The 12950-nt window shown below is 38.6% G+C and overlaps 1 protein-coding gene across 2 annotated transcripts; it reads left to right on the top strand.

Moving 5' to 3' along the window:
* Window positions 1-3044: 3044 nt before the first annotated feature.
* Window positions 3045-9531, top strand: emc10 (ER membrane protein complex subunit 10). Of its 2 annotated transcripts, XM_080906306.1 has the most exons (8): window positions 3045-3179; window positions 3315-3381; window positions 4161-4273; window positions 4879-4992; window positions 6603-6787; window positions 7027-7120; window positions 8003-8100; window positions 9222-9531. In XM_080906306.1, exons 1-7 carry the CDS (start codon window positions 3090-3092, stop codon window positions 8087-8089), a joined length of 750 nt encoding a protein of 249 aa, XP_080762432.1. In that variant the 5' UTR covers window positions 3045-3089; the 3' UTR covers window positions 8090-8100; window positions 9222-9531. The 2 variants fall into 2 exon arrangements, with proteins under 2 accessions (XP_080762432.1, XP_080762431.1); XM_080906305.1 differs by lacking the exon at window positions 8003-8100.
* The last annotated feature ends 3419 nt before the right edge of the window (window positions 9532-12950 follow it).

The raw sequence follows: 12950 nt of genomic DNA, 5'->3' as shown, positions 1-12950 counted from the left end.
AAAATTTATTCACAAAGACTACACTGCTGAGGCTTGGAAGAAAATGTTTTCTTTAGTGAAACTGTGGTAACATATTTACAACTTTGGATGTTTTTTTTCTTTTTCCTCACATCTTGTTCGCTTCCTCTCTCATTTGTCACCCTGCTCCATTTTTAACAGCCCGCAGGCAGACAGGACATGACAGTGTCTTCCTTCAAAGTGAAAGTCCTGTTGTCATTTCACATAAATATACATGCTTTCATATTTGACTAAGAATAGTAAGGTGACACCGTTGTTTAGGGCTGTGACAGAGAGTAATGGGCTCTCCCACTGGGGGGGGGATACTGTATAGGGCTGCATGGTTTCAAAGGCAAAGCCGGGGGGGGATCACATGCCACAGTCACCATATGTTCCATACTGAGCTCTGGCTCCTTTAAGCTGAAGACGAAGCCCAGAGAGACAGATCGTTTCCATCAACAGAAATGTAATAGCAGTATGTGCACATCTATAATTTATGATCAAATAACTGGTTTGAATACATCATAAATACAGTTCATACAATATATTAATGTATTAATGTTGGCATATAAGATGTGGAAGGAATTTGTGTGTAAATTAAAGCAGGTTTCGAGCGAACTTTTAAGGAGATCCACACAACTGTTTTGGGACAGCAGGAAAATATCAATTTTGTAAATGTAGTAATTATTTAGCCATTTTTGCACATTATTTCTTCGTTTCAGCTTAATTGTAACTCTTATAAATGTCTGGAATAATAAAGGAATAGCCTTTTTTTAAACAAAAAAAAGAGTTCTGTTTCAAAGAGTTATATGAATAAATAAATAAGTTAAGATAAGTTGGATGTCCAAAAGTAACCTTGACTTCTTGGTATTCCAAACTTTAATGGATTAATGATGAATTCAAAACTCCTTTTCAGCACTTTGATGCTGAAATGTGAAGTTTAAAATGATTGATGCCTTTCACTTGTATCCACAGAGGGTTTATTGCATGTCAGCAGAACTCTTCAGCCAAGAATAAGCATTGAGAAATAAATCGCATCAATCACATTTGGCAGAAACGTGCAGCTGTTTTCTCTTCTCTCTGGTTTGATACTTTTATATTTGGCGGGTACCTCTAATCAGTCAAGTCACAGCTACAGTGCTTCTTGTACCTGACCCTTGGATTGTCCAACAGCATTTCAGCACCTTCAAGCCTAGTTAAATTAGCAGCTGGAGCCAGAATCCAGTGCTCACAGGCACAGAAAAGAGCAGCAACGATCCATAAATTCTGACTTGGAGGTGCCACATTTTGCAGCCTTTACTCACTGAGCCTATTGAGCTGAAGGAACGCTGCTATGTGCTAACAAACTGAGGCAGGACCTCTGAGTTTATAGAGCACTCACAGAAAGCTGAGCCCTTCATAAAAGTCCCATTCAAAATTAAATCTAAATAAATGATTAAAATACTTCTAAATCTTATCATACGCAAGCAGCTCTAAATGTAGATGTCCAAACACCACCATGAAAACCCTAGGATTGAATACTTCATTCTGGGGAAAGAAGTGTGCATTCCTCCACCGAAAAAAAGAAAGTCAATATATGCATATTTTAAGTATTTATGTAGCCCCCTCTCTGTATTTGGTTTCTTTTAATTTAGCAGGAGCACAAGGGAAATAATTTGAAATGAGAGAAACACCGCTAAACAGAAACACTGTAACTGAATTGTCAGGCACTCAAACCCCTGCATCAGAGGGTTTGAGTGCCCATACCTGGCACTGGGCAAAGTACATACTACCAACTTTAATAATATTGAGAAGGTACTGGAGCCAGACTTAAGTCTTCAAATAGCCACTGCAATCCTCATTTCCAGTTTTTTTGGTGAGTTCTAATTGCAGTAGTCACAGTTTTGCAAAGATTAAAAAAAGGAAAAAAAGTCTAGCAGGGAAAAGAAATCTGATGATAAGAGGTCACTTGAGACACATTCCAGTGCCAGATGTGAACTGCTGCCAGTTATGACTTGATGTAAAACCCTGATCTAGCTCTTTAGATTAGTGCAGGAGCGGATCTAAAGAGCTTTATTTGTTTCATCAAAGACTTACCCCTAAGCAGGGCATTTACCTAAATAAAACTCTGGCTGAGGTAGAGCATGAAATGCTGACTAAAAGATGTAACACATGAATTACCCCTTAAATATTTATTATTCAGCTGATAAAAATTGCACTTTTCGGGGCACTTCTGTGGAAGTAATGGGGGTGAGAAGAAGGTCGAGGCAGTGTTTTATGATCTGTTAGCAGCCTCTGCTGGCGTTGGATGTGTCAGTACATGTTAATCTCACTCACAAGAGATCTCTATCATGTTTGTTTCAGTATTTCTGTTTTAGAATGCAAAGGAGAGTAAATTGGCATGTTTGGCATATTGTGACAGATATTAAACGTATATAAAATTGTTATTCCAATACTAATTATACCCTAAATAATGTCAGAAGTATACTCTGACATTAAATTAATATCTTAATTTAAATAGAAAAGATTTTTGGGGGTTGTTGGCTCATCTCTAAAGTAAATTTTCCATCTCTCATTGCACATGACAAAATATAAAGAAATACTAATTTAAAATGTTTACAGCACGAAATAGAAATTAAAACTCGTTTATGTGGTAAGAGGAATTCATTATTGCTGACATTACAAGGTATCACCAGAAATACAGACAGATTATTAGAAGCATTCTGTCAACAGGTGTGTGTGTGTGTGTGTGTGTGTGTGTGTGTGTGTGTGTGTGTGTGTGTGTGTGTGTGTGTGTGTGTGTGTGCAAGCAATGACGTTACCTACATATAGAGCACATGAAGGTCTCCAATCATTATTAGGAATGATGCAGACAACGTAGGATTACTTGATAATGATTAATTGATGGTAAGTAATTAAGCTGTCTAACAGCTTAAAGAAAAAAAAACACTTGCATGTGATTACATTTTATGTTGTTTGTTAACCCTTTGTTTGAAATCGTAATTACTTTTTGAAAAAGAAAAGAAAAGAAAAGGAGCTTTTGTTATGAAAATCGCCGGAAGTTAATGTGTTATGCCACTTGAGGCGTTCTTCCGGTGTCTGTTTCTGTCAAAATGGCTCGTGTGGTACAATCTAAGGTTGCTGTTGTTTCCACTGTTTTCTTCGTATGTTTACATTTCGCATGTTGTAATAACGGAAGAAGGGTAAGTGTGAAGTGTTATAACATAGACGACATCAATTTAAATGCAGTGAAGTGGATGCTGTACCTGTTAGCTATTTAGCATTAGCTGTGTATGACCGACTGAAAGGCTAACAGTGGATTTCATGTTCATTCTCAGGTTGGTGATGCCTTGGAGACTGAGTTCAGTGGTTTCTCTGTGCCTCTTGAACACTCATTTGAAGTTGGTGAGAAACATATTTAATTCTTTTCTTACTGTAACGTTGTATGATACGACATTGATTATGTTGGTAAGCTAACTAAGCTTAACGCAACAAGAAAATTGTCATGGTAAACGCCAGACTCCATTTAAAAATGTCTGTTTAATATGTTTTTGCATTTATTAATGAATGTACCTGATTTGCTACAAATGTACATATTTTTCAGAATTGTTTTTTTGCGTTTATAACAACCTATGAACGCCTACACTTCACACCTACAGGAGCTTTAATGACATCCATTCTAAATCCATTGGCATTAATAAGGAGTTGGTTCCCCCGTTAGCAGCTATAACAGTTTCCATTCTTCTCGGAAGGCTTTCTACGACATTTCTGTCTGTTTAAAATTAAATTATTCTCAATAATGCGTGCAGCTGGGATAAAGTCAGCTGTAACAATACAAACAGTTAAAAGTCATTTCACAGCCCAGAATTAAACACCCTTTGAAATCATAGCATTTGGATGGGCAAATTCAGTATTTATTATACTCTCAAAATGCAAAATCAAAACATGCTGTCAATCAAATAAAAAAAGAAAACAGGCAGTTACAGTTTATTTCTTCATTTAACAATAATAAAACACTCTGCTTTGATGACAGACTTCTACCTTCATTTTATGGTTAACTATGAACTATGTAGAGGTACAATGTGTTGGTTCTTTTTTTTTTTACCCAGAATTTTACAAGTCTCCAAGCAGGGAACGGTTTGTTATCATTTGTAATTTATTTATTTATTTATTTATTTTTCCAGATGATGTAGCAAAGTTTCAAGTGCGTGGAGCTCTGCTGTTAAAGCCTGGAAGAGAGCCGGGTGTCTCACTAAGTCAGAACCCGCTGTCAGATGAGGACAGGACCAAATTGAAGGTGAACCATGTTAACCATTGATTTAGTGATGTTTTCTACACATTTCCAAGATGGCCCAGTGATGGAGAGATTTCCCCTGTTTCAAATAAATATTTAGTTGGGGGTTTTTTGGGGGGTTTTTTGGGTGCCGGGGGGGGAGGGACAAGTACTTGTCGGTACTTGCAGTGCACACTGCAGTCACCTATTCTCACGCTCACTCATGCATTCTGTTAGCTTCAGACATTTTTTACCTGTCACTTAATCACATATGAATCGAGGTAATTTGGGGTTCAGCACTTTTCCTGAAGAGCTGTAAATCAAATAAGCAGTCTTCATATAAGTAGACAACCTTCTTCTTGAGCCACCACCTCCTCATCTGTAGAATTACCTGTGACTGAAAGTCACCCAAAATGTTGGTACCAACGTGGGTAACATCACTCACTTGTTCCACTGGTGTAGGATGTGTTTGGATGTTTAGCCAAGTAAAACAATAGGTGAACTTTCCTAGATTTATACTACATTAACCATAGTATCAGTTCAGGATGTGTTAATGTATCCTCCTTATAATGTTTCTGTATGAACATGCGTTTCTAAATTACTTGTTTTTAACTTGGCTATCCCCACAGGAAGTGGCTGCAGTAGACGGTCTATACAGGATCAGAGTGCCTCGTGTTTTCCTGCAGGCTGACAGACAGACAGAGCGGCAGATGGAAGGCTACCTCACAGCATTCGTCAGAGCTGTGTGTATTTCCCTCAAATTCTCCAGAAATTACAGATAAGATTAAAAAACAACACCTCCTGTAAAATTGAGCACATGTTTATTGACGGCTTTTGAGGGTAGTTTTCACTGCATGGTTAAACTTAGCTTTTAGATGGAGACAGGAAAAAGGTAATGACTTGGAGAAAAGTGAGTAAAATCATAGGATGTAATGATAGGTTCTTAAAATATATTACTGTAACTTGATTCCAGCTCCTATTTCTCCTCGTTCTTTTGGCTGTTATTGGCAAATGTTCATGGGTGTTTAAAGCAAATTAATTCACATGATTATTGTGAGGCAAAATTTTGCTTTACTCACGAATCATGAAAATTACTCTAGACCGGCTCACCACAAAATATAGAAACTTTTTTGTTAATACAAAATTATATTAAACATTTTCTTCCAGCTATGAAAGAGCAGCTTTGAGCAAACATTTTGGCTCTGAATGAGGTTTTTTTATGATGTGGTTAATCTGATGTGTTTTCCCCCAAATAATTTACAGTCTAGTTGTTGCTTTTTTTGCTCTTCTATGCTGGAAAAAATACAGTTGGTTTAGAAATGTTATGTTTTTCCACAAAGGATAGAACAGAATATTTATACAGTTATATGTTATACATATTCTAATGTGAGTTCCTCGACCAATTTGACTTGATAAACTCGTCATAGTGGCCTTATCAAAGGCAGTAAAGTTAATGGAAGTTAACTTACTTGTGTTAAAGAACAAATTTCTCACAGCAGGAGGTCGGCCGTTGAAAGAAAAGAATTGAAATAAAATAAGATGAACCGACACAAGGAGTGGGCGAAGTAGCCTCAAAGTTATATCACCGTATTTCAAGGAATATGTGTAATGATATTTGACAATGACGTTTTATTGATGATTGCAGCGGGCAGCATTTATTAGTGCAAACAAAATAAATGGATTTTTCATGTTCGTGTACAATGAGCAATGATGATAGACTACCTAATTCCAAGTTTGAAGTTGTCAGCAGCAGCAATATAATACTACGTACAGTAATGGCACAGCAAGCACAAAAGTCACCTGGTTAGTGTTTTAAGTATAACAAAACTACTTAAAACTTAGCCTTGTAAGTTTTCATTAGACAAGTTTATTGTTTCCATCTTTAGCTATTTTTTTACATTTTGCAAAGTATTGCACATGTTGGAGGTCTGACTTCTTGTAGCCCAACTACTATTTGCATTCCATTGAAGTAGCCTCTTTTATAATTGCCACATGTTCATCTGAGGCTGGTGCGCTGCTCTCACTCTTAGACAGGAAAGGCGTGGTTCTTTTTAACATGTAAACATTTATACACAGATTATGTGATGTATCATATATGAATGTATGAAGTAGAGTCCCTCTATCAGTGGAAAGGTATTATGATAGTATAATATCATGAGTTACTTTGTGATCCTGTCAATAGAAATTAAGAAACAAAAACACATTCACACTTTAATAATATTGAGAAGCAATATTTGATCAGTGCTAGTTTTGACCTAAAGCTTCTCAAACGGTGTGTAATTAGTGTAAATTGTAAATATTTCTAAGCAATAAGCTGTTATATATTGTTTTAACATTCTCCTGTGATCCTCAGTGTGCCATGGTTGAGTCCCATCTGAGCGATGTGATCGCGCTCCACACTGACGTCTCCGGGTACCTCATCGGTGTCTCCATAGTGACGTTACCTGGGGCCTGCAGGGGCACTGAGGTCGAGGATGAGGTCGACCTTGAGATTTTCAACACCACTCTCAGCATAATGGCTCCAGTGAATGCACCTGGGTCAGTCACACTGCTTTTACCTGTGATTTTGTCCTTTTCTCCTTTACAGCTTCTTTACAATCTGACATTGTTTCAATCTCTACTTGTGGTTGTCTCTGCATAAGTCAAGGCCTCCTGCAGGTTTTTTCCACATCCTTTGGTTTAGCTTTTGCCTTGGCTTAGCAGCTCTATGTCAGTTGTCCTGGGTGGCACAAGTCTTTCTATACCTTTCACAACACTAATTGTCACCTTTCTTCCAGACCTGAGACGGCTTTCTTCCTTGAACGGATGGAACAGGAATCTGAGAAGAAAGGGAAGAACCCACAAGAACAGAAATCTTTCATCGCTAAATATGTAAGTACTTACACAGAAAACTGCTGATAGGCTAGAAGGGCCTAAAGATGTACAGGTAATAAATAAATGAAAATGACTGTTAAGCTCGTATTTTCTGTTCTCAGGCGCATCACATCTTTTCAAATATGTCTAGTATGTTTTAATATACACTGGAGACATCAGTGCTGTACTGCACTTTTGCTTCTATTTCATTTGCCAGGATTTATGGCAGAAAAGTGAAAATATCTCCCAAAAAGTCAAAATGGTTCCTGTTGTCCTGTTGAAAGGCTCTTTTCTACCTGCAGTTTGTGTCAAACTACGGGGGAAAAAGTTATTTGTCAGTACCTTTTAGGCACAGGTACACTTTTCAGTTTGTTTCTCTTACTCCGCTGAAAGCAGCGATGCGAGTCCTCCTCCTTTCCTTCTTCTTTGCAATGCAACTCTGTTAAAGACACTAGTAAAAAGAACTGGACTTGGTGGTCAAATGTAGATGGACAGTGTAATCAAACCCTTAATTCTGGAACAGATAGTGTTTATCTTTATGAGGCATATGAGTATGCAGACTTGTTTTTCATCTGATTTGTTTTCATACCAAAAACTGCTCCAGGCAGCTGGTCGCTTGCTAGAGGTCCCAGTTTCACGAATCCATGTGTTGCTAGTCGTCTAATATTAGTTTTCCCACAAAGTGCATAAGAACATAAAAAGTAATCCCTTAAACCCAGTGGTAAGGTTTTGTGTGTCTTCAGACTTTCTTAGCTTCGAGCTGTTTTTCCAGGCAGAATCCCGCCCTGTATCCTGTCTTAGTTTGCCTGAGCACTGTTAAATCTGTCTTGTTTTGCTGTTCTGTGTGTTTCTTGCTGTGTTCACTGATCTGTGTTGAACTGATGCTGTACTGTGTTCCAGTGGTATTTGATTCTGGGTGGTGCAATCTTCCTCATGGTCACCAATTCGGCACAGCCCCCAGCAGGGGGAGGCAGAGAGCAGAGCTGAGTCCCACTGAAGTACAGTTTCCTTACTTGTCCCCTTCTTCAGTTTGTATTTAACCTTTAGTCAGCGTGACTAAATGAAACCCCGTCTCCTTTCTGTGTCCACTCATTCTGTCCTTCTGTCTTTTCATGGTCTCTTCAGGTCCAATGCCAAATACTTGCAATGGTGCTCCCTTTTGGGGTTGCCACAGTGGATCTTTAGCACCAACCCCCTGCATTTCCTCCTTGACTACATCCGTCAGCCTCCTCTGAGATCTTCCTATTTTCCTCTATCTTCAATATCCAGTGTTTCTCTTCTGCACATGCTCAAACCATCTCAGCCTTGCCTCTCTGACTTTGTCCCTCCTATACTCTTTTCTAATCTTGTTTGTGCTTGTCACTTCCAATGAAAATCTGAACACTTCCAGCTCCACCTTCTGTCTTTTTGTCAGTGTAATTGTCTCCAAACTGTACATCATAGCAGGTCTTAAAACCTTCTTTTTCACTCTTGCTGTTATCCATTCTGCATTTCTCTCGTGCACTGTCTGTCATTTGGGTTGGCCCAGGTATTTAAAGTAATTTTCTTTCCCTATCTCGACTACTTGCATTTTTAACATTCCACCTGCGTTTCTCTCATACATGTGTGATTGGGAGGAAAGGTGAAAATGCCAAAAACATGAATTACAGAGATCAAATTTGTTTTTACTCATCAGCTGTAAAAGGCTGATTGTGTGTTGTCATCACTACGCTGGGCTGGCAGGCGACATCGACACCCAAGTTTGTGAATGTGATAACTCAGAACAAGGCGACATAGAATTTTGAAATTCATAGCATAGGGGTATCTACTAGGAGGCTTAGGGATACCACTGGCATCCACCAGTATGTATTATTGGGAGTCTACAGGATAAACCACCAGTATATCTGAAATTATTATTCTGGCTATATTTAGCATGTGTTTGGTGTTTGACCCCTGAGATCGTCACTCTATGGCCCTGTCACCCACTTATGCCTTTTCTTCTCTTCTGTTGTGAAAATGAACTGAAGCTAATCTGGGATGACCAATCAGGAGCCACTGATGCTAGATGATCACAGTTGATTTGTATGTTGAAACCAAAAATATTGCAGTATTTAGTTGCCCTTTTCTTCTTCTCTTCCAGTGGATGTACATTGTGCCTCTCGTTCTCTTCTTGATGATGTCTGGCGCTCAGGATCAGTCGGGAGCAGGAGCTGGCGGTGGAGCAGGCAATGGCGGTGGCCGATGATCAACAACACAACAATTTTTGTTTTGCTTTTGTTTTTTGTGAACTAAACAATACTTCTTGGGCAGTTTTTCATTGCTGTACATAATGCTGTTAATGGAAGATACACGTCGGTCACACACAACTTACCTCTTGTAGAAGAGATATAGTACCCTGCAGATGACTGCGTTTTTAATTCTAATGTGAAAATAAAGTATTTATTACTTGAGCTGTATTTGTTTTTTTTGAGGGAAAGTTACTCAAGCTTATATTATTGCTCCTCTATTATACTATACTATAGGTCCTCTTTACTCCGATTTGTATTTAGTTGCACTAGTAGTATGCTTCCAAAACTTCATAGTCAGTGGAGATTAAAAAAAAAAAAAAAAAAACTACTGTAGTGAAAGAAAACGCAGGGAGAACATGCAAACTCCATGCAGAAATACCCCGGGCTGATGGTGGAATTGAACTCAGGACCTTCTTGCTGTGTGGCAACAGTGCTAACCACCGTGCCACCATGCTGCCCTGTTTATCCATCTAAATAATAATGTTTTTTATTTTAGTTGCCTCATTTTGGAGGGTATGTGTTTTCTTAATGGAACTGAATGGCAGTTCATGTAGGAACTGTTGCTAAAACTGGACAACCTGCATTCAAACAGTCCAAATGGAAACTTGCACTTCAGGCTAGGAAATAAATCAACCAGTTTGACTCAATGTGTGCAAAAGTCCTCTCTTCTTCACAAAAACTGCAAATGGAAGAAGTATAAATTAAAATAAACTGCAGATAAGAAGTATAATAAGATCTAGAAAATGGGGTAACCAAATCTAATGTATGAGTGACATATACTTATTTTAAGATCTAGCCTTATTTTCAAAACTGTTACTTTAAATCTAGTTCTATCTGCTCTTGTATATTCCGGCTTTCTTCCTGTTTTCTTTCACTAATGGGTGAAGCAAGAATTGCCTCTGTGTCACTCCACCACATGTGAACTGGAAATCCTCCATTCAGCAGTTTAATCTTTTATAATACACCCAAGGGTTAACCCCGTGGGATTAGAGCAGCTGCTGCTTTCCCCCAGCAAGTGTCAACTGTTGTGACAGTTTATTCAGTAAGTGCTGCTTAAAAAACTGCACACACAGAAGGATATTTAAGGATATCCCTTTAAAAAAAAACTTCACTACATTTTATGATTTCTTATGTATGCAAGAAAATGGATGTTTGGGGAAACACTAAAAGTGCAAGAGAAGAATGCAACACACTGAACATCAAAATGTAAAAAGCAAAAAGGCTCTGCAACCTGCTTGGTTGGGGCCTTTTTCTATAGAGTTTTCATGTTCCTCCAACCTGGCCTAGATTATCCAGTTGGCATTCTCATTCTAGGCATTTGCTCAAGGATCCACACACCTGCCTGTCTGTTAGCCCTGTGATGAACTGGTGATCTGTCCAGCTTGTATCACATCTTTTTCTCCATCACAGCTGGATAGGCTCCAGAATAAATTACAGTCCTCATCAGAATCACATCACAGAGTCTCTTTAAATCAGTCAGATTCAGACTTGGCTCATCATAGAGGGTTTCAAGAAGCTAAGATAACGACAGCAAAATGCTCAGCTTAAGGCTTTACTAACCATGATTGAAAGCAAGGTGGCTATCACCATCCTTTATTTACAGTCTATGGTAGCCATACATTAATCAGCTGCAGCTGTGTGTGATCAATATAGATCACAGCTATGATAATTAATGAAAGGAAGAAAAAACTGTTATTCACTGAAGAGATTTTGTTAATGCTACTGATTTCAAAGGCATAATCCTAGAATAGTAAGCTATTACTTGCTTGGACAGCAGCCCAATCCAAATGAAAGCGGGACAACCCCTCTACCACGGATCCTCCAATCTGTGTATTTATAATTATGAGTCAAGGAGAGAGACCACAGCTTCGTGGCTTTAGTAACAGAATGTCCCAGAATCCCTGAGTCAACATTCATCAGCATATGTCAGTCACACTGGCTGTTTTGAGTCCGCATGTCCAACTGTGAGGGACATCCTCTTCTTTTGGGAGGTTAAATGTTGCGCCTCAAGACTTTGGTCCCCTTTGCCCTCTTCCACTCACCAACCAGACCTTTCTCAGAATCACACACACACACACACAGTCCTACTCTGTGACTGTTTTCAGCCACTGCCTGCGCTATCTTGATGAATAACATGAGGGATAAGGTGATAACAACAGCTGAGAGAAAGATGAGAGCTGGAATGAAATAAGCCATATGACAAAAGTCATCTATTTGTAAAGAGATCTGCTTCTGTCAGACAGCAGCAGAGCTTAGACTAGAGATGGTGATCAATCTGGGTTTTCGTGTAACATCAGCTAAATGAGCCGAGACTAAACTTGTTTTGAAATGTTTCCTGCCACACAGTTTAAAAACCAGAACTACAGCTACACACTTACGTAACTCACACACTAATAAATCCAGAGGGTCAGTAGGGGGTGTGATGTATGTCCCTGTACCAGGGAGCGGGGAGGGGGACCCTGACAGTGACACATTATTGTTGTGCTGATGTTTAGGAATGGAATCCAGTGTATTTGTGGTTACGCTGAGAGTACAGTCTCAGAAAATGGGAACAGAGACATTACAAGAGAGTTCTGAAATTAAATCTAAAGAGAGTTCAGCAAAAGCAAGTCTGGGTTGGAAAAAAAACACTGTTGTTGGGGGAGAAATGAGCAAACCTTTTAAGTAGTTTTTAATCACATTTGGCTGGTGATCTAAGATATGATGGTTGTTATTTTTAAATGTTGCTATGATGACTGAAATTAAACTCAGCAGACAGTGATTTAAAATAAGTATCCAAAGGCGAGATCCCAAATTCCTCAGAGTGGCACGATCTGTGCCCTTGGAGTCTGCATCTTATTGAGAACAATTTAAACTGTGGTAAAGATTTTGAGTTTAAGTTAATGTAACATACAAAAATGACCCTTTTAGAAAAGTTGCAATTTTTTTTCATTTTATATAAATTCATTAACATTTTTAATGCAGTTTGTCTCTTTACCAACCACTCAGAAGAAACGTACACATATTTATCCCAAAGTCCAGAAATTAGCACGTGTATGTTTCAATACCATGAGACGCTAAAAGATGAATGACAGAAGCATTACAGTAGATAATACGATGGGAGAAAGCAGCAGGGTGAGGAGATCTCAAACAGGCTGCTTGTACTGCAGCATGTTGCTCACAAATGTCTCTGTGTTTGGAGAGCACCAATGTCAGCACGTCACTATGTGAGGAAGGACGCTCCAGCCTTCTTTCACCATGTTTTTAGTCTCATTATACTGTGTATAATAACAATAAAGGCTTTAATTCTCTCAGCTACAGCTACAGTGGTGTTTGATGCAGAGGTGTGGACTCGAGTCACATGACTTGGACTCGAGTCAGACTCGAGTCATTAATTTTATGACTTTAAACTTGACTTGAAAAAATGTTCTAAGACTTGTGACTTGACTTGGACTTTTACACCAATGACTTGGGACTTGAATTGGACTTGAACCGGTTTACTTGAAAAGACTTGATATTTTACCCCAAATATAAAATTTAACATGCATATTATATAGAGATTGAAAATGTGACGTCATTCACGGGTAGAACCGCAAAGGATT

This window comes from Rhamphochromis sp. 'chilingali' (assembly GCF_963969265.1).
Source record: "Rhamphochromis sp. 'chilingali' genome assembly, chromosome: 15".
In the NCBI taxonomy this organism is placed as follows: domain Eukaryota; kingdom Metazoa; phylum Chordata; class Actinopteri; order Cichliformes; family Cichlidae; genus Rhamphochromis; species Rhamphochromis sp. 'chilingali'.
The sequence above is the reverse complement of the archived record's forward strand: the minus strand, read 5'-3'. Positions and strand labels throughout refer to the sequence as shown.

Bases quoted from the DNA above. Each gene is read 5' to 3' on its own strand.
- emc10 (XM_080906305.1), top strand. From the start codon at position 3,090: ATGGCTCGTGTGGTACAATCTAAGGTTGCTGTTGTTTCCACTGTTTTC. The intron at 4,993-6,602 runs GTGTGTATTTCC...TGTGATCCTCAG, and splicing joins TCACAGCATTCGTCAGAGCT to TGTGCCATGGTTGAGTCCCA. The intron at 7,121-9,221 runs GTAAGTACTTAC...CTTCTCTTCCAG, and splicing joins AATCTTTCATCGCTAAATAT to TGGATGTACATTGTGCCTCT.